Raw genomic sequence first — 24,666 nt, 5'->3', positions numbered from 1 at the left:
TAGGCTAGGCCGAGTTGATGCATCCAGAAACGGTTCCCTGTGTTGTAATATAGGTGCAAATATGCACGACGGCTGGCAAGGTTTGCATGCTCGTCCAGGCACAAGATTTCCAGACGCCCGGGAAGGGCTGGAGTGAGCCTGTGTGAGTATACAGATAAGTGAGGTATTTCTGCCGGCTCAGGCCAGATATTGGTAGCATCTCGTTCGCCCAAGTTGGAAGCATCGCCGGCCAAAGTTGACGGCGACAACCATGCAGGCAGCGAGCAAAGACGGTGACCGAACGGGCAGGCCCTTTCACCCGTTTACGCACGCTGTCTTGTTACAGGAAACATGTTTGCTGACGCCTTGGTCACTGCCGAGTTCGCAGCCGCGCATTTTCTGGGCCACGTGGGATCGGCTGGCGACGCCGAGCTTTTGTGGGTTTGACGACGAAGCGCCATCATGGTACGAACGCATTTTAGTCGTGGAAAGACGCATCTCGTCGCCCAAGGATCGTTCCAGGCGGCATGGGGGTATCGGACATCGCTTAGCGACTTTGCGGCCACGTGGGCGCATTCGCATCTGGTGTATGGTGCTGGCGGGCTGCCGTTTCGGCCCCCTCGCCCAAAAAAAAAACCCCCCGACTTACACACCGTGGAGTCTCCGCCCCCCTCCCGTATATATGACATGGATACAGGTTGGAGGGAGCTTCGCAGGAGTTTTCGGTAATTTACCGTCCTCGCTCGCGTTTCTCTTGAAATTTTCCGGGCACGCCTTCTGGTGGTTCCCGCGGCGGCTGCCGGGATCGGACTGTATGCGGGCTGCGAATCATCGTCGGACTGCAGCGCGGCTGTGGGTAGACGCCAACCCTCCGGCGCAGGCTGTCGCCATCGACACATAAGGTAGCCAGTATCCCGTATAAGAAGGGCGTCGTGAGCGGCACGTCACCGTTGCAGCTTTCCGTCTGTGCCAGTGCGGTACTAAAAGTGGCAGATCACTTCTCCCCGCCTCCCTCCCATTTACTCCTCCTTTTCTCCCACGGGACACTGCCCGTGCTCTTCCTCCTCCTCTAACCGCCACGCCTTCACCGGGCCACCCACGATCCCGCATGCTGGCCTTTGCCCTCTCCGCGGGCGTCGTCGCCACCACGGCGCTGCTCGCACACGTTGGCCCCGCGACTGCTGCGGATGCGGCGGCGGCCCCGCAGCGGCTGCAGGTGCAACTGCCCGTCGAGCGAGCCGCCGATGATGTCGACGCTGGCTGGCACGCGCCCAGGCAGACGAACCTCAACAACCTCACGGCGGTGCTGGGCGGCTCGGGCGTCTACGGCTTCATCTACAACTCGTCCTCGACGCCGGATGAGCGCTACGGCACGTACAACTGGTGCAACATGCCACACGTGAGGCGCACCGAGTACGTTCGGCCGCCGCCCGAGTATGAGCTTCAATATGTTGAGCTGGTGAGAACGTCATCTCCGGTGGGCCTGAGCTTCGGCAGTCCTGCTCACTGGTCCGTTTAGATTCATCGCCATCACAAGCGCACGCCGTACGCCTCTAATGCCTTCCCCGTGGAGTCGTACCAGTGGAACTGCGACGATGCCCACCTCTCCCTCTACGGCGACCCTCTCGACGGGCCTGACCCTGCCAAGGTATTCCGCAAGGGCTACATCTCCCCTGTGAACCCCTTCGTCCCGGCTGGCTGGATTGGCACCTGCAGCTTCCCCCAGATCACCGCCGAGGGCCTGGACGATTCGTGGCAGCACGGCGCCGATCTATACGGCGTCTACCATGACCTCCTCCGCTTCCTCCCAGCCCGCAGTGGAGATTACAAGTCTGCCGTTCGCTACCGAGTCACCAACAACGTCATTACTAGTCAGGTCGCTGGCATGGTCATCAATGGCATGTGGGGGGCCACCGACGCCTTTCCCCTCATGATTCAGGTACGTGACATCTGACCGCCGTCCTTCGACTTCGTCTTGTGCTGACGCGCCTCTTCCGCGGACCCAGGCCGACGGCGTCGACAGCCTAGAACCCCTGTACAGCTGCAAAACCGCCAGCAATTCCTTCAACAGCATCAAGTCAGACGCGAACCCAGCCTGGAGCAAGCACCTGGCAGACTCGGTCAACCTGTACCACGTCCTCGACGACATCTCAGGCGTCCCATCCGGCGATGGCGGATTCCACGCCTCCTTTGATCATTACTATGACAATCTCTCGGCTCGTCAGTGCCATGGGAAACCGCTCCCGTGCAAGCTCGTCAACGGTGCCAACAGCTCTACTTGCGTAAACCAGGAGCTCGCCGACGCCGTCTACCGCCTAGGCCACTGGGAATATAGCCAAATTTACCGCGACCATCCGTCATCTCTCCCGGCGAGCGCGGCATCCCTCGGCGTGTGGGTTGGGGAGCTGGCAACGCATCTGCGCGCCTTCATGAACGGGTCGACAGGCGTCATCTATTTCCACAACATTGCCCACGACGGTTCTGTCTCGCGGCTCCTGGCGGTCCTCCAGATTGACGAGATGGTGTGGCCCGGCATGGGATCCGAAGTGGTCTTCGAGCTGTACAAACGCAAATCTGTGCAACCACAGCCCACGCCGAACCCCGCTGCTTCCGGCTGCAGCCGCGACAACTGCCTCCGCCACTTGATACGATATCCGGCTACAGCGTCGGCAATTTGCGGTCTTGGCCACCCGACCTCTACCTCGGGGCCCGCCACGATTCCCACTCGGCCGTCTCAGTGTCGCGATTCCAAGGCGGTGACATCAGCATGCTCTTGCCTTCAAACTCCCACTGCGACCGGGACCTCCGCCCCTACACCGACGACGGTTCCACCCAGCAAGAGCGAACATTACGTGCGGGTGCTCTTTGGCGGCAAGGTCCTCAAGTCCTCTAACCCCTCACTGGGGTTGATGGACATGATTCCGGTGGAGACGTTGCTAGAGTACTTTGACAGTCTTGTCGGGCAAAGTGCCAGCCTGGTAAAGTCCAAGTGTCAAGGGTAGGTTCGTATGTAGCGAAATGTAGATGTTGCGCATATTCTGGTTCCTGAACCTGTCTTCGTGGCAATACGCGATGGTGTGTTGACCTAGTTTCACGGGCTTCGTGTAGCCTAGCCGTCGTTAAGGCCGAGCTGTCTCTCGAGGTCACCCCACCTGCCGTTGCGCTTCGGATCCAAAAGCCTCAACTTCTCGAGGCACACTTGCACGTCAACCCTTTCCTCCCCAAGCAATTGTCGATTTTCCAGGCGGCCAACGAGGACGGTGTATTCGACCAGTGCCTCGTATATTGTTTTCATGTCGCTGTAATCTTCTAGGAGATCGCGGACGTTGCCAATCTGTGAGATCAAATGAGACCTGCGATCAGCCAGGGAAAGATGGGGAGTGATAGCCGCCATGCCACTGGCCTCAGCCATGTTCGACACGAGATAGCCATGGTAGTACCAGAGAGACTGGTCCTCGGGACCAACGTTGAGCCCTTCATTTACAAGTTCGAGCTCTTTGGTTCGGGTCAGAGGGGCAAAGGCGCTACATTCGACAGAGCGACTTACCAGTCTCTAAAAAGGCTTCTCGGGCTTCATCATCCGCCTCACGTTCCTTGAGCAAGCGAGGTATCAACTGGCTGCGGTTATGCCAGGCAGAGAAATTTGACAGGTCCTTGGATATCATCTTGGTGGTGTACTCAAACTCGGACTCAACCATGGAGTGGCCTGCTGGTATCAGGCTCTCAAGTTGCGCAACGACGTGGCGCCGGTAGCCCCAGGCGTGGAAGTTTCTCCTGTCCTTGTCAAGCATCTTGGCGACGAGCCCCAGTTCGTCTTCCCAAATTGCCCGCGCAGCGTCGACAGGCAGTCTGTCAATGGCCTGGCTAAGAACCCACAGTCTGTACTTCCAGATCCAGTAGCATTTGGGGAACTCTATTAGCAAGGGGACCGTGAATAAAAGCTCGGCCCTGATGGAGTGGCTATCCGGACTCATCGTGGCTTCAGCGGGGCCGTCCGGCGACGGGGTCTGTGATGGCTGCGTACGGGTAGCAAGAGAAGCGGACGCCTGTGTGAGCGATGGTGTCGACGATGATGCGGATTGTGAAAGTATGGTGAGGTTCATGCAGCGCCTTCGGGCATTCCACACAGTATAGTATTCTGGATTCAGCCGGAGAAGCTGCGAGGTGAGTTGAAATGTCTCACGGTCGAACAAGCCATCCTTGACCTTGACACAAACTCTTGATTAGCGGCGCTGGAACAGACAGCACGGAGCCTGTGGGGCTTACCCGCTGTCGAAGTCCGTCCTCCAGATTCCGATACTTGGAGATCTTGAGCAGGTCCTGCTGGAGCTGCTCCTGGGTTCGAGGGCGGAAAGCAGTCCGAGCAACCCCGTGCTGGTTCCGATGCGTTAGTCAGGCCGATGCGGCACCGTTGATCTACACCCTCTAGAGCGAGCACATACACTGGTCATTTCGATGTCGGGCGGCAAGTGAATCAGTTGGCGGGGTCAAACCAGGCCTGGTGCGTCTGGACTTCGAAGCAGGTGAGTTTCCAGACGGCAGTTCGTGCTGGCGGGGGGCGGAGGGGGGGGGGGGGGGGGGGGGGCAGCCAACGACGACGGTCCAGGGCGCTTATCTAATCGGACCTACCTCGGCGACGTCGCCGTCCACGAGGCCGCGCAAGACGGCAACACTTCAGCAGTCCTCCGCCGAATGGTGCGTGGACCAGTTTCTGGCGTTCGAGGCTTCACCTTGCATTGCCCGATCGGTCGGCCAACTGAGCAACGGGTCCCCGTTGCCGTCTACAAGGCTCACGACGCGCCGACTCCTGCGTAACCCCTCAGCCGACTAGCAGCCGACAGTTGCCAGCGGCATGTCTGATGAGCCGTCCAAGACCCTGGAAGCCGGCCTTTTGCCCTGCCGCGCAAGCGAGCTGCCTCACGGCCATGGCGTCAGGGCTTTAGCGAGGTTGCGCCGTGTGTTGTGTCACTCACTGGTCGCTGCCGCCGACATCGTTCCATGCTGTCCGAAGCGATCAGTCTCGCACGAACCCGGAGGAGACACTGAGGTCCGCAAGGCACCGTGGCGTTGGACCCTGATGGAGTATCGTTGGCTCAGCCGTCGCGCGTAGCTTGCTTCTGTTGCATCCATCATGTTGTATCAGTTGCGGCGAACGGCTTCGAGGGCTAGTTCCATCCAAGCGCAGGGTGCACTATCGGGTCCGACGAGCCGGCGACTCCCTTCTGCGAAGCCACATCATCTTCTTGGGCATTTTCAGACGTCATCGGATGTCCACCTCGGGGAAGACAACCGACTGCAGCCACGGATCGATTGTGAACCGTCTCGGTGCCGAAATATGCCCGCACGAGCATCGCCTGTGCTGTGGACTCTGTGCTTCGTGCGCCGCGTCTGATCCTTGAGCCACAACACAACAAGGACACCTTGAGGCCACTTTCGCACACCTTCCCGTTCGGTGCCTGTTGTCTCTCGGCCATTGGACACCTCCCCTGGATGGTTGCCCTATTGTCGCCGACGACGTGGGCACGGCCACGGGATGGCGTCACACGGCTGTGTCAGCGTAGAAGCCTTCCCTCGTGTCCAGTTCCCCAGGCACACACGTGCGGCCGCGCGCTTTAGCCCGCCGTGCCACCGTTGCGTCAACTGGTACAATACTGTAGGTTCTGCATGCACGGCTGGGCTTTGTGAATTGGCGCGGGACGTGGACGCCGAGTGGTCATCTACTACGGTACTGGACAGTGTATCGTACCCAAGATACACCGACCGCATGTTGATCTGACACGGACGCGAATCCGTTGTCCTGCGTGACCGGACCTTGGGGGCTGTCATCGGCAGCCGCAATCCCCCACTTCTGGTGCAGCTCTTCTTGGAGGATTGGTGGGATAAGTCCCCCTATTGAGCAGTCCACATGTGCGCTGGCTGCTGTCTACCGTCTACCGTCTTGGCGCGCAGCACGCGTCTTGCGCTTCCGTCCTCCTACAATGTGCAATCTGAGGCGTGCAACGAAATGGCACAAGTATGCCTTGCATGCTCCAAACGCGTCCCAAGCACGTGGATGGACGCAGACGTCCAACGGCATGATCATGTCCGAGATAAGCCCCATCCCCGACAGCTCTCTTTCGCCCAAGGCGATGCCCTATCGGCCCGGGCACGGCCGCCGTTTTGGATCCGGCAGTTTCCGCTAACCAATACCGTGCCCATGGCCCTTATTCGCGTGATTGGGTTCCCCTCGGCCCGTCAATGATATGGCTCCCTATGTGTTTGGAGCTACTGTACATTACTGTACAGTACTGTACTGAGCAAGTAAACAAGGCGGCGGAAAGACAAACCCCAACAGCCTCCAGCCTCAAAGTCAACCCGGCCGGCCGTGGCTCGCAGCGCAAGTATAAGAATCTCAATTCTGCCACATTGTAGCCTAGAAAGTGCCATCATCCCTCGTCACAGTCCTTGCTCCTACTTCTTGGGCCCGGTGCTCGAAGCAAAAGACAGGCAACGCCTCCCGCCTGATCTCCTGACACAAGTCGAATATCCGTGGTAACGATGCTTTCTACTCTTGCCAAAACACTGGCAGTGCTGGTCTCCCTCCAGACCACACTAGGCCTCGCCACGCCAGTGGCTCCCTCCGACTCGGCTGTCGAAAAGCGAGCTAGCGGCTATGTCAACGCTGTCTACTTCACTAACTGGTATGCCCACGCGTACATCGAGAGAACGACTGCGATGACAATGGATGGTGCTGACCACTGGGTAGGGGCATTTATGGCCGTGGCTACCAGCCCGCGGACCTTCCTGCATCTCAGATCTCGCATGTTCTCTATTCATTCATGAATGTCCAAGCCGACGGCACCGTGTACGTACCACACGTCGATTCCAAGTGTGGTTGACTTAAACTTACCACCTCTCCAGCGTCTCTGGTGATACTTATGCCGACCTCGAGAAGCACTACCCAGGAGACTGTAAGCCACAGCAGCCCCTTCCCCCCTTTTCTGCAAGATTCAAGCTCTAACGATAATTCGTCTCCTAGCTTGGAATGACCAAGGCAAGAATGTCTACGGCTGCGTCAAGCAGCTTTATCTCCTGAAGAAGGCGAACCGGCACTTGAAGGTGATGCTTTCCATCGGCGGCTGGACCTGGTCTACCAACTTCCCGTCTGCCTCCTCCTCGGACTCGTCACGTTCCAACTTTGCCCGGACTGCAGTCAACTTCGTCAAGGATTGGGGCTTTGACGGCATTGACATTGATTGGGAGTACCCGGCCAACGACAACGAGGCTCGCAACATGGTCGCGCTGCTCCAAGCCGTGCGCAACGAACTCGATTCCTACGCCGCTCGGGCGGCCAATGGCCACCACTTTGAGCTCTCCATTGCCGCCCCCGCCGGGCCCAAGAACTACGAAAAGCTCTACTTCAAGGACATTGGCAATCTGGTCGACCACGTCAACCTCATGGCATATGATTATGCCGGCTCTTGGGACAACACTACCGGCCATGCGGCAAACATTTACGCCAACCCGCAGAACTCGGTCGCCACTAAATTCAACACGGATCAAGCTGTCAACGCCTACATTGGGGGCGGTGTCCCCGCGAGCAAGATGGTTCTCGGCATGCCCCTCTACGGCCGGTCATTCGAGTCGACTACTGGGCTCGGCGCGTCCTACAGCGGCGTCGGTGCTGGAAGCTTCGAGAACGGCATCTGGGACTATAAGGTGCTTCCCAAGGCGGGCGCCACTATGCAGTACGACAGCGTCGCCAAGGCCTCCTATAGCTACGACTCGGGCAGCCGCGAGCTCATCTCGTTTGACACTCCCGATATGATCAAGGAGAAGGTCTCGTACCTCAAGGACAAGGGCATGGGAGGCAGCATGTTCTGGGAGGCGTCGGGTGACCGCAAGGACGGCAGCTCGCTGATCGCCACCAGCATCAACGCCCTTGGCGGCCTCGATTCGACGGAGAACTGGCTCAGCTACCCTGAGTCGCAGTACGACAACATGAAGAAGGGCATGTAAGGTGGCGCGTAGTGAGCAGAACGCGAACAAAAGGCAAACGGCAGTTGCCGTTTGCCTTGCTCAAGTTCGGGTCTGGCAATATGTTGCTGGGTGATGACTCTTGACTGCCTGGTCGGCCTTGGCTGGGACCGCGCAAACCCAATATTCAATATTCGTGTACATACAGAGTTTGATTTAGACGTACATGACCTGGAAACCGTACATTGATACATGAGCCGCTGAGGCGAGACTGCACTTTCACCGGCGTCTCCACTCGTCCCCTACGTCTGTCAACTACCTGCCTCAGGAACATGCCTACCTAGATGAGGTACTGACTGCGAGGAGGGGATTGCCCGCCTAAGCATCGGAGTGCCCTCGAGCGTCGCAAAGTGACGGCTGGTCGCAGCTGCGGCACATCAATTGCAAGAAGCTGGATGCTTTTGTCCATCCCTTGGTACGTGCCATGGCGGTCTTTCCTGCCGAATCGAGTACCGTCAATCATGTGCAACTCTCCTTCCAGGTTTCGACACGGTGTCTCCCAGCGCAAGCCTCCTCCAGTCATCAACATGATTCTCCCATCTACCTTGCCACTTCTTCCACCTCAAGTAGGCGGCATGACTTGCTCACCTACCTGACCAATTTGGAGTCACCTACCCTGTCTATACTTACGGCCCTGCAACCTTCTCTAGCTTCGTGTACAGCTGCAATTTTGCAGCTGTACCTGACCGAAAGACCAACCCGCCCACCCTTTCCGGCATTCGACAGACCGCAAATTGTTCTCGGTGGTAACAAGACGTCGACCCCTCCCCCCCCCCCCCCCCCCCCCTCCGCCGTTCCCCTACTCCTACGTCTGGCTCTATTCGCAGCAGCAAATCACATGCATTTTATCAACAATTCATCTGCCGATTTCAATATCTTCCTCGCGGGCTGTTCGAACAGGCTGTATTCCCTATAGCTTGGTTGCGTCCGTTGCCATCCAGTGGAAGAGAGGAGACGTCGGCGCGTTCGTTGAACCCCTGGATCGCAACGCCTTCTCCCAATCCCTTCCACAAACCCCGAGACACCGTGGCGCGCCGGCCAGGCTCTCTAGGTGGTTTGGGCCCCCAAATCATCTTACCAAGCAGACGCAAGTCGATGGCCTCATTGGAATGCAGCAGTTCGGAGGCCAGAAGACTGCAGACTCGACGTCGTATCCGCCGCTTCGGCGCGCAGCTCGCAAACACAAGCGCCGCTGTCGCCCCTTCGAGTCCGCAAGACTCTGGCTACGGATCACTCGATGATGATCGCAGCCTACAGTGGGTGGTGAGCCGTCGTAGACGCCTTCTTTCCATCGATGGACTTTCCGTCGACGGCCCTGCATCTTAGGACGAGTCAGAGTTGGCTTCTGAGGCCGCACGATTTCAGAACTACCGAAATGCCCACCAGAAGCGCGCCATCCAGCGCCTCTCTGCGCGCAGTGGCCATATAGCTTGCTCTGACAGTGAGAAGAAGAAGGCCAGCGACGGCTGTAAGACTCCGTTTGGACCGCGACACTGTGAAAGTCCCCGCGCGCTCGACAGATTTGTCCCTCCTCGAGAGGTCACGGTCTCTACCGCGGAGCGGTATCGCACATCAAAACCGCCGCGTGCGCTCTCGCATCTCGAAAGGCTCGCAAGGCATGGGCCTGCAATAAACTATCCCTCCTCGCCGCGGGTACCTAGGTCTTCCCGCGCTCGTCCGCCTGTAGAGTCGCCAAGTACGCATCCTGCTGCCAGGCGGTTGGCAACTGGACCAGGTATGGTGCTTCTCCCATGCAATGCAAGCCGTGAAAAAGGTTGTTTTTTGACGGAAAGCCTACAGCTTTCGGGGCCATCAGTCTCCCCGTTCAGCGACTTCATCCGCATCCAGGTCATCAAACTAGCCAAGCTAATACATCGACGGGTGGCAACTTGGCCTTCAGCGCTTCGGCAACAGATGATGGCCGGGGCCACCTGACCCGCCGCGGGACCAATGCCCCATTCTTCACGATGTCATGCCTGGTAGGAAAACCAGGCGCACGGGATGTTTTGGAGCGCTACCAAAGCTGCGTTGCGTTGGCCCTCGACATTGACACAATTCAGAAAATCTTGGGCTTCCACTTGCACCTTCCAGCACCTTCGATACCGCCTGCGCTCTATCCGATCGGGGAGATCCTGTCTCAAACGAACTCGCGGACAAATCCGCCGTTACCAGATTCTCCTAGCACCCGCCGTACGCCATCTCCCTCGTCGAAGGACGTTCTGCTCACTAACCGAACGACAGACGTTGACAATACGTCCTCGAAAAGATCGATCCCGGTGGCGCCCTTCAAGTATTCCGCCTTACCTCTTTCTGCGCTACGGTTTTCCAATCCATGACTGACCACAGTTCAGGGTTCTAGATGCCCCGAACTTGCGCGACGATTACTATTGCTCCACCCTCGCTTACTCAAACACCTGTCGAACGCTTGCGGTCGGCCTTGGAAACCTCTTGTATACATGGTCTGAGGGATGTGGTGTTCGTACCGTGACTGGGACTCAGTTGGATCATGTCTGGTTGACTTCTGTTGGGTTCTCATCCCAGCCTGGGAACAAGAACATCCTGGCAGCCGGACGATCCGACGGATCTCTTGTCCTGAAGTCTGTTTATGACGGGCTGCCCCGCTTCGAAGTCCAGCAACCACACGCGGTGACTTGCTTGAGCTGGCGGCCTGTCGCCACGATCCGGCCATCACGGAATCCACTCAACCCCGATGTTGCAGTACAGACCGAAGACCTCATCGTTGGCGACGAGACCGGCACCCTGTACCACTACGTCATCGAATGGCCGATGACCTGGGAGGTCTCACGAGATACCTGGCCAGGTTCTATGTCGCTGGTGACCAAGGTCTCCCTCCACAGCCAGCAGGTATGCGGACTCGCCTGGTCTCTTGATGGTAGGATGCTGGCCTCTGGGGGAAACGACAACCAGTGTTATCTACTGGACGCGAGTGAACTATTCGGTCAGACCAGAACAGACCGTAGCGGCGTTCAGGGTTGTCGAAGTCGAACACTGAGGCCCACAGGCGTCTCTCGAGGCACTGGCGGCCAGGGCCAGCAGCCGGAACTTGTTTCTTTTACGAGAGACGCGAGATCAACAACTCTCGATACGGGAGCATTGGCCGTGCGAACATCAGCCAACAGCATACGGACCTTCGGGCGCGGATGTGAGAGGCAGCTTTGGATGCACAGAGCGGCAGTAAAGGCCATTGCCTTTTGTCCTTGGCGCGAGGGACTGGTCGCCACTGGGGGCGGCTCCAATGATAAATGTATTCACTTCTTCCACACATCATCCGGCTCCGCGCTTGCGACCATTTCTGTCGCTGCCCAGGTCACTTCACTGATTTGGTCAACAACGCGGCGCGAAATTGTCGCCACGTTTGGTTATGCTCAACCAGAGCATCCATATCGCGTCGCCGTGTTTAGCTGGCCGGACTGTCGACAGATTGCCGCAATCCCTTGGGATGGCGAGCTGCGAGCGCTATATGCGGTTCCGTATACGTGGCCGAAGAAGTCGCCGCCGAGGGCAGGCGGCTCAGGGACAGGATCCGAGGGATGCATCGTCGTTGCGTCGAGCGATAAAACCGTCAAATTCCATGAGGTGTGGCCGGCAGAGTCAAGGACAGCGGTGGCCGTGCCGGGCGTCTTGGGCGGCAGCGACATTCTCGAGGATCTCGATGGTATGACCAAGGACGGTGATGTGATTCGTTGATGATGGACCGCGCGATGCGGTACGGAGACGACGTCCCTTGGTGAGCCTCGCAGCACAGGTCAAGCCAGCACGACATGATGGTTGCAAAGGAAGTCACAACAGGCACCCTTTCGGCGCCTGATCGTGTTCGTTTCTATAGTAAGGAAAGAGCCACCCGAAGAGCAAAAAGCGAAAAAAAATTCCCTGGTGGCGCTGGTTTACTGAAGCTGTCTGACACTGTTGAGACTCCGGAGGCACTAGAGCAGTCGGGGGATGGGTCGGCTCTGTCGTACCGGCATGCACGCCGAATGCCAAGTAATCGTATTATTTCAAAATCGCAATCAAGAGGACAAGAATGATAATGAGGACGATGATGGCGGTCATCTGCTTATTCTCGCCGGCGCCCTTGGCCACCTTGCCCAGGGTCCTCTTGGCCCGGTCGAGCCGGCTTTGATGGCGGTCTGTGACTGCCTCGACCTCGTCCAGCATGGCAACATGGCTGTCTAGTTCGTCGCCAATCTGCATGCTCAGCTCGCGCTGGCGGCCAATAGATTCACCTAGTCGGTCGAGCTGCTCATCCTGTTGCTCTAGGATCTGCGAATGGTACTGGTGCAGCTGCTGGTTGGACATTTCCTCGGCTTGATCGCGGTAGCCAGCCGTGTCGTTTATTGCCGGGTCATCCCGATACGGACCAAACAAGTCGCTTGAAGGGTCCGACGGCGTATCACTGAAGCGCACCGATTTGGATTTCCGGGAGCCCGGCCCGGACGCTGATGTTGACGCCGCGTGGGCGAAGTCCTCGGCCAGCTCGTCCGAGTTGGCTTGGGTCAACGTCGCCTCCGTAGATGGTGACGAGAAGCCGTGGAACTGGGCCGTCAGGTCTTCAAACTGTTTCTGGAGCTCGGGCAGGGCATCGGTGATGGACTTCGCGGCACTGAGATGCCGGGGCGGCGACAGGGTCAGCCGTTCGGCTCGTGAGGGAGCGAGGCTCCGGGCAGGGAGGAGCCGACGAAGGAGGTTCTTACTTCTCGTCACCGGTCTGTTCTAAACGCGACTTCTCCTGCTGGAGGGATGTGAGCCCGGCGCGAAATTGCTCGAGCGACCGCGACAGGTGGCCATCCTGAGTGTCACTGTCGAGATTGAGACTCTTGGCGCGCTGGCGTTCCAGCAACGAGAGCTTGATGTGATCTGCGAGGAGATAGAGCTGGCTGGGTTTGGACATGACGGGCCGCGTGTGTGTCTATTGTCGTCGTTGTCGTCGTCGTCGTCGTGGCTGTCACCGTCTTCGTGGTTCGTTGCCGTGGCCGGAGTCGTCGTCACCGTCGATCCCCGCCCGAAACTGCTCCAGAACCAGCGAGCGCGGTTGCCGCGGCAGGTGCGTGGTCAAAGGCGCGGGATGCGGCGGCGGACAGAGCGGGAAGAATGTACGCGGTGCAATGAACGGGATTATCTCGGCGCTGGGTTGGGACAATCGGTTGTCAGGAGGATGCATCGACGGATTGGAGTGTGGCGGTTACATCAGGTGAGCCCAGTCGCTGGTCGCTGGCCGCTGGGGGTGGTGATGCGACTGTACCAGTGCTCGGAGCGACGTTGGAATGCCCGCGCTGGGGGTCAGTACCTGCGATAGTGGGGTACTCCGCTTGGAGGTACTAGAAGTTCAAGCAACCAAGGTTCCTTGGGACAATATTGATAGGTAGGGCATCATAAAGGTACCCAGTACCTTGCGTTCCCCATAGTCAATAATATTTTTCACCTCTCTGTCCCAAACTAGTGTCGCCGGGCCCTGAAAACACTGAAGTTCTCCCCGTGAAGTACCTTGCGTATAAGATGCACCTAAGGTCGTGTACTCGATAGTGAACCCTGCAGTCCCCACCATACCTACTTAGTACCTATGAGTAAGACTCTTGACCAAGACTCATCTAGGTACTAGATAGGTACATAATAGCATGCTACCTACCTTAGGTATCGATCAGTATGTATATACTTATGCATATCGGTACCTGCCTTGGTACAGAGGACTTCAGTACGTACGAATGTTTCTTGATAACCTACTAGGTGTGAGCCAGGCATCGACTGAGGCTCTGGGAAGCACGTGTTGTCGCAAATCAGTCTGAACTTTCCCTATTTTCCCTGGCTCGAAGGAGGCACATTTATAATGCTCTTGAGTGATATGTGTTGCATTGCGTGCCAACCAAGGTACGACAAGGTGGATCGACCAGCGAAGTGGGAGGGAGGGCAATCTACCTGTACCTAACTTGCTAGGTACCTTAAGTAGGACTGCGCAGCTCCAGCCTTCGAAGGCACCAAATGCTTTGGCTTTGTGACCTTTCGTGCTGCAAGCAGTCTGAGACAAAGATACGAGTTACAAGATGCACTAAGCGTTGGTTCTCAACATGTTGTGCTTATCCGAGCTTGACAGACGATGCTGTTAATATTATAAACCTAAAACCACGTGTGCAAACGCCCGAGTACCAGTCCCGAAAGGGATTCGATAATATACAGTACTTCCGCTTCACCTTCTTTTTTGTTCGCAAGTTTTCCGACATTCGCGTGCAGTCCATCGTGGGCAGGTGGAGCCTCATCAGGGCAGCCACGTTGGGAGGTGGACACCTAGTCTATCCTCATCTCGGTGTCAGTTGAGTGTGCGCTGGCTAGGCCACTGTGCGCCCCCATCTCGATTTCAGCGCCTTCAAAGACAGGCGGCGACTGTTGCAGGTTGCGAAGAGCACCAGTCACGGTCTTGCTGACCAAGCGCCCGCGCCGCAGGTCCTCGGCAAAGAGGAAATAGCCCTCCGATGACTCGACTAGATATGACTGCAGACCCTTGCTCTCGAGGCAAATGCGGACGTCGCGGAGCGCAAAGTGATTCTCGATGAAGCGCGCCCAGCCTCGCGCTGCTGCTTGGATATGCTCGTCGTCAATGATTCTCCTCCAGCCGATGCCGAGTTGCATGGTGCACTCATCAATGATGGGCCCGCCAGCAGTGCTTGCGGCCGTGGTCGCGGTGTCGCCATTGGACAGTGGTACGCCTGCCGGCTCTCCAAGAGCATCTGGTCGCCCGCCGACCTCGACGCTGGCATCGATGCGCTGGGACTTGTGGCTGCGGAGAATTGGTCGCTGTTCCACCTCTCGGCGCTGCCGCTCTCGCTCGTCGTTGGCCTTTTGTTCTTCCAGCCATGTCCCAGACTGACTGCTTGCGTCTGCAACATAGCCGACATTCGGCTTGATGAGCACCATGCCCTCTCCGTACACCCACTCTTCTTGTCGTTCTGGAGGGGTGGGGTTCGGCGCGTCTGGTTCGAGATTGGTTGCGGCTTCGTCACGGGATCGCTTCCTGCCGGCGGTGCGGCCCGAGGCCTGTGGCAAAGGCTGATCGGATGGCGTGGTGCTGAATGGCGCAACTGTCGTGTGCTGAGGCGAGAAGCCTGCGGTCGGCAGCGAGTGCTGATGAGAGACTTGCGGTTGCATGGCGAGGACTGGCGAAGCGGTGGAGAACTGGCGACTGAAGGATGCCATGTCGTCTGCCGTTCTTGGAGTGGGTGGGATATCACGTAAGATGCGAGAAGCGACAAGAGCTGCAGTGATGTGAAGCAACAAGAAAAAAGCAAGATCAGTACTAATGTTAGTGCGACCACAAACCGGAAGGTCAAGTTGGTAATCGTCAATGGAGCTGGCTGTGACGGTGAAGGGTGCTTGGGTGGGAAAGTGAGGCTGCAGGCGGATCGGCGACGGTTGGACGGCTACAGGAGTTGGGAGGAACGAGGAGGAGGCTGCTGGGGGGTTGAACACAATGCGAGAATGTCGGTGCTGGTTATGTGCGCGGTCGGTAAGACGAGTGGGACGTGCGTGGTGCTCGCAGGGTGAGATGGCAAAAATGAGTTCGCGAGGGGTCAGGGGAAGAGAGATCTGGACAAAGGGTGGTGCGACGAACAAGATTGACGAGATGCAACAGAGGGCGAACCGGCGAGTTAAATCGTTTGGCACGAGCGGGGAGTGCAGATGGGAAGTCGCAGATGCAGCCGCAATGCGCAGCATGATGCGGCCCGTTAGTGCAGCCGGTTGCGCTGTGCGACCGGCCGCGTGTGCAGGGGTATGCGAAGGGGCAGGGATACTGGCTTTCTACTTCCAGCCGCGAATACATTTGCCGTAGGGTTTGGTAGCCTCCAGTACCTGTCGTGGAAGAAGCTCTGCTGCCCCACCTGGCGAGCAAAGCCAGGGCTTAACAGTGGGCCAACGCTGGCAGCTCGATGAGGTGGGGCGCCCGGCTGGTGATGCGAGAGTTGCCGCAGAGTATCGGGTACTTTTCTACTCCGCCGGACACCGAAGAAACTGCAGGTACCTACCAGGGCAGCAGTACGAGGAAAGCCATGCTTGCCGCGCCTCCAGTCCGAAATTGTTCTGGCGGATCCCGGGGGTGGGGCGTCAGGGCAGATGGCTCCACGTCATTGGGCGCCTTGCCAGCCGGGCTGAAGACCCCGATTCCCCGAGTGCCACCAAGCAACCTCGTGGGCAGGCCCGGGGCTTTGAGCATCGACAGCCTTGGAAGTTGCTGTCCGTTAACTAGGTGTCCGTCCGCATGGCCATGCCTGTACGTGTAAAACCTCACCATGCTGCGGCGCCAGGTCGCTTTTGATCTACAAGCATAAACGCCCAGTGACCACCATAGTTCGCACTCGGTCCCGTTTCCCTCCCACTTCCGCCCACGACCCTGGACACTCCCAGGACCACAAAGCCGCATCGCAGCATGGACCATGGATTACAAATTCCACACACCAGCGTACACATAAGAGCTGCTATTTTAACTAATATTCCTACGACGAGTTCGGAGTGCTTTGAGTTACAAGACCCACGTGCCCACTCACCTCGTCCCCGGGCTCCGCAGGCGTTGCAGTATCTCCTCGTCCAAGTTCTCAACCCCCCCGTACAAGCCCTGGAAGCCAGGTGTTCTCATACCGGGCGACGACACTGGCCGTTCACCGCCAACAGGTGACAGTTGGCCCCCCACGGCTTGGGCCTGCGTCGCATCCGACAGTGGTGAACCGATTCGCAATCCTGCCAGTCGGCTTGTCTGCACCAGCACTGTCGCGTCGACCCTGCTTCGATGGCGTGACTCCGGCAGAGACGACGCGCTCCGTGGCTGCCACGTATGCGTCACGGAGTCATCATAGATGGAAAGTCTAGGCGTCAGGCTCGTCTCCAAATGACTCCAAGCCGTTGAATCCGCATGGCCCTCCTCCCTATCGAGGCCGTTCACCGCATCGCCATGTCCTCGGCTGCCGAGAGACCGGACACGGGATAAGAGCCGGCCAACTGTTGACTATATAGACCGCCCCGGGTAAGCACAGCTCTGTCTGTACGACAATCACACTGCGTCAAGAGTACGTACGCACATGAGCCGCGAGGACCTGGAGCGAGGTGATTCTGTGCCATCGCCCAGTGCTTGCTCCGGCGTCCGGGGCGAGTCTACTTCGCGAGAGTCCGTCAGCGAACTTCGGCTCTGGCCGTCAGTACCCTGGCTCAGACGGTTGAATGTGTCCTCCGATACAGGCGCATCGTCGACAAGAAGCTTCGCCCGTGCGTCGCGTTGTGCCTTAGGCGACGTCGACGATTTCGAGGGCTCGATAGTATCCGTCATAGTGTCTGCGCTGTGCAGGCTCCTGAACTGATCCTCGAGTTCTGCCGTGACCGGCGACGCACCATCGGCGCGACCAAGACCAGAAGTTAGCTGGACGGCTGTCGCCGTAGACTCAGCCATAGCCACGCGCAGTGGCTTTGCTTGGGGTCCAGATGGGCCAGGGCAACGGCGGTCGAGCGAGGCAGAGTTGTCATCGGTGGCCGACACGCCATCGACCGCTGGAAGAAGTGAGCCGCGACTCCGCAAGTGCTTCCTGTACCGGCAGCGGAGCTCAAACTCCCTAAGCTCAGTGGAGGTCAATGATATAGCTGTCGAACGTAGTCGAAGCATGGCGATGGCGTCTGGGTAAGCGTTGCAATGTTTGTCCGGCCAACGCATCTCGACACATTTCTACGGCACTAGCCCAGACGAGAAGCTTCAGACAGAAGTACGGGTTGCTCCTGCGCTGCCGAAGCCAGCCATGCAGGAAGTACCGTTGGAGGCGGCGCTGCATCCACTCAAGACACTCACGAGCAGGTGTTCTGGAATAAGCCTATTGTCAAGACCATGACACACAGAAGGTAATGGCCCGAGAAGCGTGGATCCTCGTACTATACCCATGCCCGAGAAGCGTTCGACTTGAGTTAGACGTAGAGGTAAGCACCGGGCGGGGGCGTGACCCGTCTACTCCTGGCCTTGTCTGGGAATACGACGGGGTTCGAGTAAGCTGAGGACCAGGCACTAGGCGTCTACTATTAATTTTAGGAAGAGAGTCGACCATATATGCGGGCTCCCCATAGGTCCAAACTTCGAAGCTTCCTTTCTTGATGGGAGCTTTACAAAATGGGCGGCCCCTGAATCGAACTTTACTCTGTGCCGTGCCACATGTGCCAGAGTTCCTGGCAATACCCGCCTTGCCAAGGTGGAGGAGGTACCTGCCGAGTTGCGGACAGCCCTGCAAGGTGTCTGAGGGGTGTAGGCTCGACGCGATCAAATCGCATTGACACCTTGGCCAAGGTCGTCTACCGGACTGCCGGATTCCCCGGAGTGCGCGCAAGTGCGTGAACCAAAGTAATTTGGCATGTCGATGCCTGATCGAAGTGTGTCAAATACTGATATTCTGGTGGCACTTGTACCTAATGTAGCCAAGGTACCACTAGGTACCTTAAGTACCTACTTAGGTATCCAGGAACTTTGCCTACTACTAAGGTCGCTTCTAAGAAGGTGAGCTCCCGGGATATCACACTGAGCTTGCCTACTACCTAGAAGATAGGTACTAGGTACTGAGTCGGTACCTTGGCACGAAGGCAAAGAGCCGACAGCCTGTCAGGGGCTTTGCTGGCGCTGAGGTACCAGATAGATCAGTACCTGGTAGCCATTGATACTAAGGAAGGTACTAAGGTACTGGAGCTGCCTGGCTCAGATGTTCGCACAGCAAGTGGGTGACTGCTGTCTGGGCTGATGAGGCCTGTCGTGCAGTGTACCTAGTGACACGGCCGCGACTTGGACACGACACGATTTCGCATGCACACTTGCTTCTGTCCGAAATCCGGAGCAGCTTTATTCGTACTTGGAGAACTTTGGCGATGCTCCGCGCGCAGCTTCGTCATTGCCAAAACCCATTGATGACTGGGTCGAGATGCGAACAACTTGGAACCCCGGCAGCGAGGAACAGAAGTCGGCGTGCGGGCATGAGGCACTCTGACGTACCGTACCTTAGGTACTTATGTACGAAGAGACTTTTTTAGGTAGTCCTGGAGGTACCGGTACCGCTGGGCCAGGCTGGCCCAGGGTGGATTCCACAGTCACTGACTGGCCCACCCCCTTCCCAATCAGTCGCTCCCTCGTTGCGGCGCGCCACCCCCGTCTTCCCGCACGTCTCCTCGTCTCCCACCCAGGACGTCGTGTCGCCCAGGAAGTCGTGTCGCCGCCGCCGTCGTCGTCGGCCGGTCGACGTCTCGCTGCATCATAACGTCGGGCCATTTCTGACAGCACGATCCCTAGAAGCCCGGGGACGGCCGCCATCGCGGCCCCTGGAGCACACCACCATGAATGGGGACCTGAGTCTCTCCCAAGCCCTTGGGGGCTTGCGAATCGCGAACCCCGACGACGCTGCCGAAGCATCCATCTCGCCGCCTCCAGCCGATGCGGACCCTCACACAATCCCCCAACCCGGCGTTGACCACGGCTCGAGCTCTTCCGCTACGCATACCCATCCTGATGCCCCCGATTCCCGCCGCCCCAGATCATCCTTCTACGACAACCTCGCCGCTACGACAGACCTCCCGGTCACAGCCCGTCCCAACCGAGAACACAGCCAGCGAGGCGCTCAGCGTCCATCTCAGCTTGCCCACCACGCAATTGGCGCCCCCGACGAACGAGCTTCCTCCGTTCCTTTGCGCCTGAGCTCCAGGGGTGTCGTGTCCGCTGGCGGCGCAATGGGAGGCTCCTCCGGAACCTATAGCGCGGCGTCCAACAGCGTCGATGTCGCTCCGTTCGCTGGAGACTCCTCGGTCCCTGCGACCACTGAAGAGTGGAAGGATCGCGGAGCCGCCGTCGGCGTACGCCGCGAGCTGGACTCCAACGGGAGACCCGTAGCCCGCCAAGTTAAAAAGGGTGTCAGGGACTTTTCCTTTGGCCGCGTCCTGGGCGAAGGCTCGTACAGCACCGTGTATCTGGCGACTGATCGCCAGACCCTCAAGGAATACGCCATTAAAGTGCTGGAGAAGAGACACATCATCAAGGAGAAGAAGATCAAGTATGTGAACATTGAGAAGAACACGCTGAACCGCCTCACCGAGCATCCCGGTATTGTCCGCCTCTACTACACTTTCCAGGACGAGACCTCTCTATATTACGTCTTGGACCTCTGCAACGGCGGTGAGCTGCTCGGCGTCCTCAAGAAAACTGGCACCTTCGATGTGGATTGCGTGAGATTCTATGGCGCTCAGATTCTCGATGCGATCGACTACATGCACTCGCGCGGTGTCATCCATCGGGATCTGAAGCCCGAGAATGTGCTTTTGGACAGCCAGATGCACGTCAAGATAACCGACTTTGGCACGGCCAAGCTTCTTCGAGACCCGCGGGATCCAAGAGACGGAGCCAGTAACGACCGCGGCCTCCCTGACACTGAGAGGAGGGATGGCGAAGACGACGCCCGGGCAGCCTCGTTCGTGGGAACGGCAGAGTACGTCAGCCCAGAGCTGCTTACGCACAAGAATGCGTGCAAGGCCAGCGACCTGTGGGCGTTTGGGTGCATCATCTACCAACTTTTGGCCGGACGGCCGCCCTTCAAAGCGGGCAGCGAATACTTGACGTTCCAGAAGATTGTCAACCTTGAATATGAATTTCCACCTGGATTCCCCCCTTCAGCCCGGGATCTTGTCGAGCGGTGCCTAGTTCTCGACCCGGCGAGGAGGCTCACAATTGAACATATCAAGAACCACGAGTTCTTCACGGGTCAGCAGTTTGGCAAGAGCCTGTGGCGAGCGAAAGCTCCAAGGTTGCGGCCATACGTCCCACCTGCGCAGGAGCCCAACATCATTCAACTCAATGGCTATTCCTCAGGATCCGCACCTGCTCCCGGTAACACGCCGACCTCTCGCCCACAGCTGCACACCCAAGGGAACACCCCCAGCGGTGCTCAGCGGCCTTCCCGCATCATTACAGAACTCCCGCCGCCGACTCAGCTCGACATAGAGTGGTCACCGGTTTTGACCAAGAACAATGAACGGATTCTCAAACTTGGCGACCTGATGGTGATACAGACGCCACTATCACACGGCAGCCACGGCAAAGGCTCGGAGGAGGGCCACAAAAAACTGTCGCGTTTCTTCGGGGGTAGCACCACGAAGAAGAGACAACGTCTGGTGATGATCACATCGAGTGGGCGGATTGTGCTTGCTCCTGCAGGGGGCGAAGAGAAGCGGACAAAGCACGAGCTCTCTCTCCTCTCTGCGGACTGCACCTGGAGAAGTCAACAGGATGCCAAGGGGCAGCTGGTATGGTGTGTAGATACGGTAAGTTCTTGCAATCCCCTAGCATGGCGTGCGTGCCTTGCCCCGCTCATCACCTTGAACAGAATGGCCAGCATTACACGTTCGAGGAAACCAAAGCATCGGTGAATGCGGAAGGGGGAGGCAGCACGGCGGAGGACTGGATTGAGTGCCTCGAGAGAGCAAGGGACCTGGCCATGTCCCAAAACGCAACAGCACACGGCGACGACAACCCTTTTTCAGAATTGCCCACCACGGCGTCAAGCCCGGCCAGCACCCTTGGTAGCAGGGCCAATCTGGCTGATGGCTACGGGCCAAGTGAGCGAAATACGAGAGGCCACCTCAGAAAGAACCACGGCGGTCACGACGATGTCGGCGCCAAGCGGAACCGCTTTAGCAAAAGGCAGTCCCGAAACGGGTTGGGGTCAGCATTCTAGATTATCTGCTCGTACAAGTAATGGTGGTCTTGTCGGAGAGCCTCTTCGCTTTTTTCGCGCCCGCTGTTTTCGAGTCGCATTTTGTCGTGGTTACTGGGCTCTCGGAGCAGTAGACTCGGTACGTTTTGCATGGAAATGGGCAGCGAGGCGTACTGACAGGGAGTCTCTTTTGTATTACTGGGCTAGTGGATTGATCTCGTGTCCGGCCGCTGTGTGCAATCTCTGGGCATCGCGAAGCAGTCGGCCGACCCAAGAGGACCAGGCAGCATTTTTTAGACCTTTTTTTGTTGGAATCTAGCGGGTCTGATAAAGTAGGTATGTCGATTGGTTGTGGTCTCAATCTGGGTCACTGGCTGGATAGTAGGTAGGCTCTGACCTAGGTACGTGGGCACATGACGCAGAGCGAGTTAGGTACTCCTCTGTTTGGCCAGACGACAGCATTCACGGAACCCGTCTCAAGGAAGCGGGTGCAGATGGAGAGTGTCGATTGCTTGCGTGCTTGACGCCACGGAACGGCTCTCGCAGGCTTCAACACGAGGGCGGCCAAGCCTCATTCAACCATGGGCAGATGGACAGCCATGTCTAGGCTACAAGTCGACAAACCATTTACATAGTACGCGGGATAGATACCTATCACTGTACCTATAATAGGAGCCTGGGTAGGGAGGTACTTAATATGCATTGTATGGTACGGATTGATCGACTCGTGGGCAGCCCAAGGCAGTGGATATCATGTATTATGTACTGAAGACTGAAATGATTTACGCAAGGTACCACGCATCGGAGGGCCGGGCAGCCCGCCCGCGTCTGGTACGAAACATGTTACTAAGGTACTTCGCACGCACCAAAGGTTAGGAATTGCGTGGTAGTAGCTGCGTCATCACGTGACCATCCGAAGTGCCGCGATTTTGCAGCGCCCGCTTCGGCCCCTGCGCCCGGGAAGTACCTCCGACAAGAAACACGCTCGCGACCGTTCCAACGTGATCCGCTCACCAGTGGGCTTCGACACGCTACCAACCAACCCCCTTCTCCGGGTTCCTACAACGCGAAATCCTTTACAATGCAACCTCAGTATCGCAACTTCGCGCAGCAGCAGGTGCCGCAGCGATCTCCGCATGCGCAAAATCAACGGCGCGGTGGTATAGGTAGGCCCAGATCCCCATCCCTCTGACGCGACGAACCTGGTGAAGCGAAACGAGCAGGCAACCCATGCTGACGCTGACCTTGTCGCAGGACCCATGATGTCCTCAGGCCCCCATCCTTCAGCCCCATTGTCCCAGGCACAGATGGCGCAGCAACAACAGGCGCAGGCGCACGCAAACGAGCTGGCGAAGCGCCGCAGCCGCAAGCCTACAGACAAGAACATGCCTGATGGGGTCGAGGACAGCATTGTGGATCCCGAGAGCGTCCAACGATACAAGGACCTTCGGGAGTTGGAGCGGTTGCTGGATGCGACGACGACGCGGAAGCGCCTAGACATTTCTGAGAGCGTGAACCGCAGCCACGGCAAGGTGCGCGCGCTTGCCTCCTTTCACTTGTCGTGCTCCCTGTTCATGTCTCGGGCTGCGCTAACACTCGGGGCTATTGCTGGGGCTCAGCTAAAGAAGACATTAAGAATATGGATCACCAACAGCGTCGAAGACCAGGTCTGGCAAGGCAATGGCCTCAACGTCGACGCGTTCGATTTTACTCCGAACATGGAGGCCTCCTACAGGGTCAAGGTTGAGGGCCGTCTGCTTCATGACAATGACGAAAACGAGGAGGGACGTGCTGCACAGGAATCGGACTCGACAGCCCAGGGCAGCACTGTTCAAATGGACCATGATTCGGACACGAAGAAACTGGACGGAGCGACCGCCAAAGAGGCCAAGCACCGATTTTCGCACTTCTTCAAGGCGATCACCGTCGACTTTGACCGCTCGAGGTTTCGAAACGGCGCCGAACAGACAGTCGAATGGAAGAAGCCGGAGAGCGGCCCGAAGTCACAAGCCGCCGGCGCTTCATCCGCCGTTACGGACTTCGATGAGCTCACTTTCAAGCGAAACGGGGATGAGAATACAAACATCACAATCAACCTCTTCCGGCAGGAATTCCCGGAGCGATTCCTGCTTAGTCCGGAGTTGGCAGAAGTAGTTGACATGTCTGAGGCAACGCAGCAGGAAGCAGTCATGGCCCTGTGGGAGTATATCAGGTTTTGGGGCCTCCAGGAAGATGAAGAGAAGCGCAACTTTCGCTGTGATGAGCCCTTGAAGAAGGTCAGTGGCTCTCCGGGCGAGCTTTCGGGAGACGTTTTCCCGTTACACCCCCAATGTGCTAAGCGCGCAATAGGTCGTCGGCCGAGGAGATGTCGGGTATATTCCCATGCTCAACGAATACGTCACCCAACACGTCCGACCGCTACCCCCCATCAGCCTGCCTTACACGATCAGGGTAGACGAGGACTTTCATCGAGATCCGCAGCCGACTGTTTACGACGTCCAAGTTCTTGTAGACGACCCGCTGCGAACCGAGCTCCAGCCGTTGATAAACAACGCGAAATACGCCTCCATGCTGAAAGATGTCAGCACTCTAGACGAGCAGCTAGCGAAGCTCATCCAGAACATCTCCGAGTCCAAGGCCAAGCACTCGTTCTTCACGTCCCTGAGTGACGACCCCGCGTCCTTCGTCAGGAATTGGCTCAGCTCCCAGAATCGCGACTTGGAGATCATCATGGGCGAGGCATCCCGAGTCGCAGGCGAAGGTGCTCAAGGAGACGAGTGGCGAAGGGGCGGTCCGGAGAGTGTGTGGGCGACCCCAAATGCGCGAGAGAGCGTCAATGTCTTGTTGGCGCGACAGCGCTAAGCCATGTCATGGTGTAGGCGGTTCATTCACGTCGGTCGGGCTTGACAAATCTTGTGGAAGCGTCGAGAAGGATAATGTCGAGGAGTTTCCCACG

At 57.8% G+C, this 24,666-nt stretch overlaps 7 protein-coding genes across 7 annotated transcripts; 4 read left to right on the top strand and 3 right to left on the bottom strand.

The window, feature by feature from the left end:
- Positions 1 to 1,087: 1,087 nt before the first annotated feature.
- PLICBS_009210 (uncharacterized protein) lies at positions 1,088 to 2,981 on the top strand (the record flags this gene model as incomplete). The annotated part of the gene is made up of 3 exons (XM_065601586.1): positions 1,088 to 1,438; positions 1,499 to 1,918; positions 1,986 to 2,981. 3 exons carry the CDS (start codon positions 1,088 to 1,090, stop codon positions 2,979 to 2,981), a joined length of 1,767 nt encoding a protein of 588 aa, XP_065457658.1.
- Positions 2,982 to 3,088: 107 nt separating this feature from the next.
- Positions 3,089 to 4,430, bottom strand: PLICBS_009209 (Rab geranylgeranyltransferase; the record flags this gene model as incomplete). Its single annotated transcript, XM_018323729.2, has 4 exons — positions 3,089 to 3,474; positions 3,527 to 4,184; positions 4,246 to 4,353; positions 4,422 to 4,430. The coding sequence occupies 4 exons, from the start codon at positions 4,428 to 4,430 to the stop codon at positions 3,089 to 3,091; spliced, it is 1,161 nt and encodes a 386-aa protein (XP_018176908.2).
- A 2,086-nt stretch (positions 4,431 to 6,516) lies between these two features.
- On the top strand, positions 6,517 to 7,977 carry PLICBS_009208 (chitinase 1; the record flags this gene model as incomplete). Its single annotated transcript, XM_018323727.1, has 4 exons — positions 6,517 to 6,659; positions 6,725 to 6,823; positions 6,880 to 6,929; positions 6,998 to 7,977. The coding sequence occupies 4 exons, from the start codon at positions 6,517 to 6,519 to the stop codon at positions 7,975 to 7,977; spliced, it is 1,272 nt and encodes a 423-aa protein (XP_018176906.1).
- Positions 7,978 to 12,006: 4,029 nt separating this feature from the next.
- PLICBS_009207 (uncharacterized protein) lies at positions 12,007 to 12,904 on the bottom strand (the record flags this gene model as incomplete). The annotated part of the gene is made up of 2 exons (XM_018323725.1): positions 12,007 to 12,616; positions 12,708 to 12,904. 2 exons carry the CDS (start codon positions 12,902 to 12,904, stop codon positions 12,007 to 12,009), a joined length of 807 nt encoding a protein of 268 aa, XP_018176904.1.
- Positions 12,905 to 14,292: 1,388 nt separating this feature from the next.
- PLICBS_009206 (uncharacterized protein) lies at positions 14,293 to 15,198 on the bottom strand (the record flags this gene model as incomplete). Its single annotated transcript, XM_018323724.1, has 1 exon — positions 14,293 to 15,198. The coding sequence occupies one exon, from the start codon at positions 15,196 to 15,198 to the stop codon at positions 14,293 to 14,295; it is 906 nt and encodes a 301-aa protein (XP_018176903.1).
- A 4,146-nt stretch (positions 15,199 to 19,344) lies between these two features.
- Positions 19,345 to 21,731, top strand: PLICBS_009205 (pkb-activating kinase-like protein; the record flags this gene model as incomplete). Its single annotated transcript, XM_018323723.1, has 2 exons — positions 19,345 to 21,318; positions 21,381 to 21,731. 2 exons carry the CDS (start codon positions 19,345 to 19,347, stop codon positions 21,729 to 21,731), a joined length of 2,325 nt encoding a protein of 774 aa, XP_018176902.1.
- A 1,286-nt stretch (positions 21,732 to 23,017) lies between these two features.
- PLICBS_009204 (SWI/SNF complex component snf12) lies at positions 23,018 to 24,572 on the top strand (the record flags this gene model as incomplete). The annotated part of the gene is made up of 3 exons (XM_065601585.1): positions 23,018 to 23,242; positions 23,330 to 23,986; positions 24,060 to 24,572. 3 exons carry the CDS (start codon positions 23,018 to 23,020, stop codon positions 24,570 to 24,572), a joined length of 1,395 nt encoding a protein of 464 aa, XP_065457657.1.
- Positions 24,573 to 24,666: the final 94 nt, after the last annotated feature.

This window comes from Purpureocillium lilacinum (assembly GCF_023168085.1).
Source record: "Purpureocillium lilacinum CBS 284.36 DNA, scaffold_7, whole genome shotgun sequence".
Taxonomy (NCBI): Eukaryota; Fungi; Ascomycota; class Sordariomycetes; order Hypocreales; family Ophiocordycipitaceae; genus Purpureocillium; species Purpureocillium lilacinum.
The sequence above is the reverse complement of the archived record's forward strand: the minus strand, read 5'-3'. Positions and strand labels throughout refer to the sequence as shown.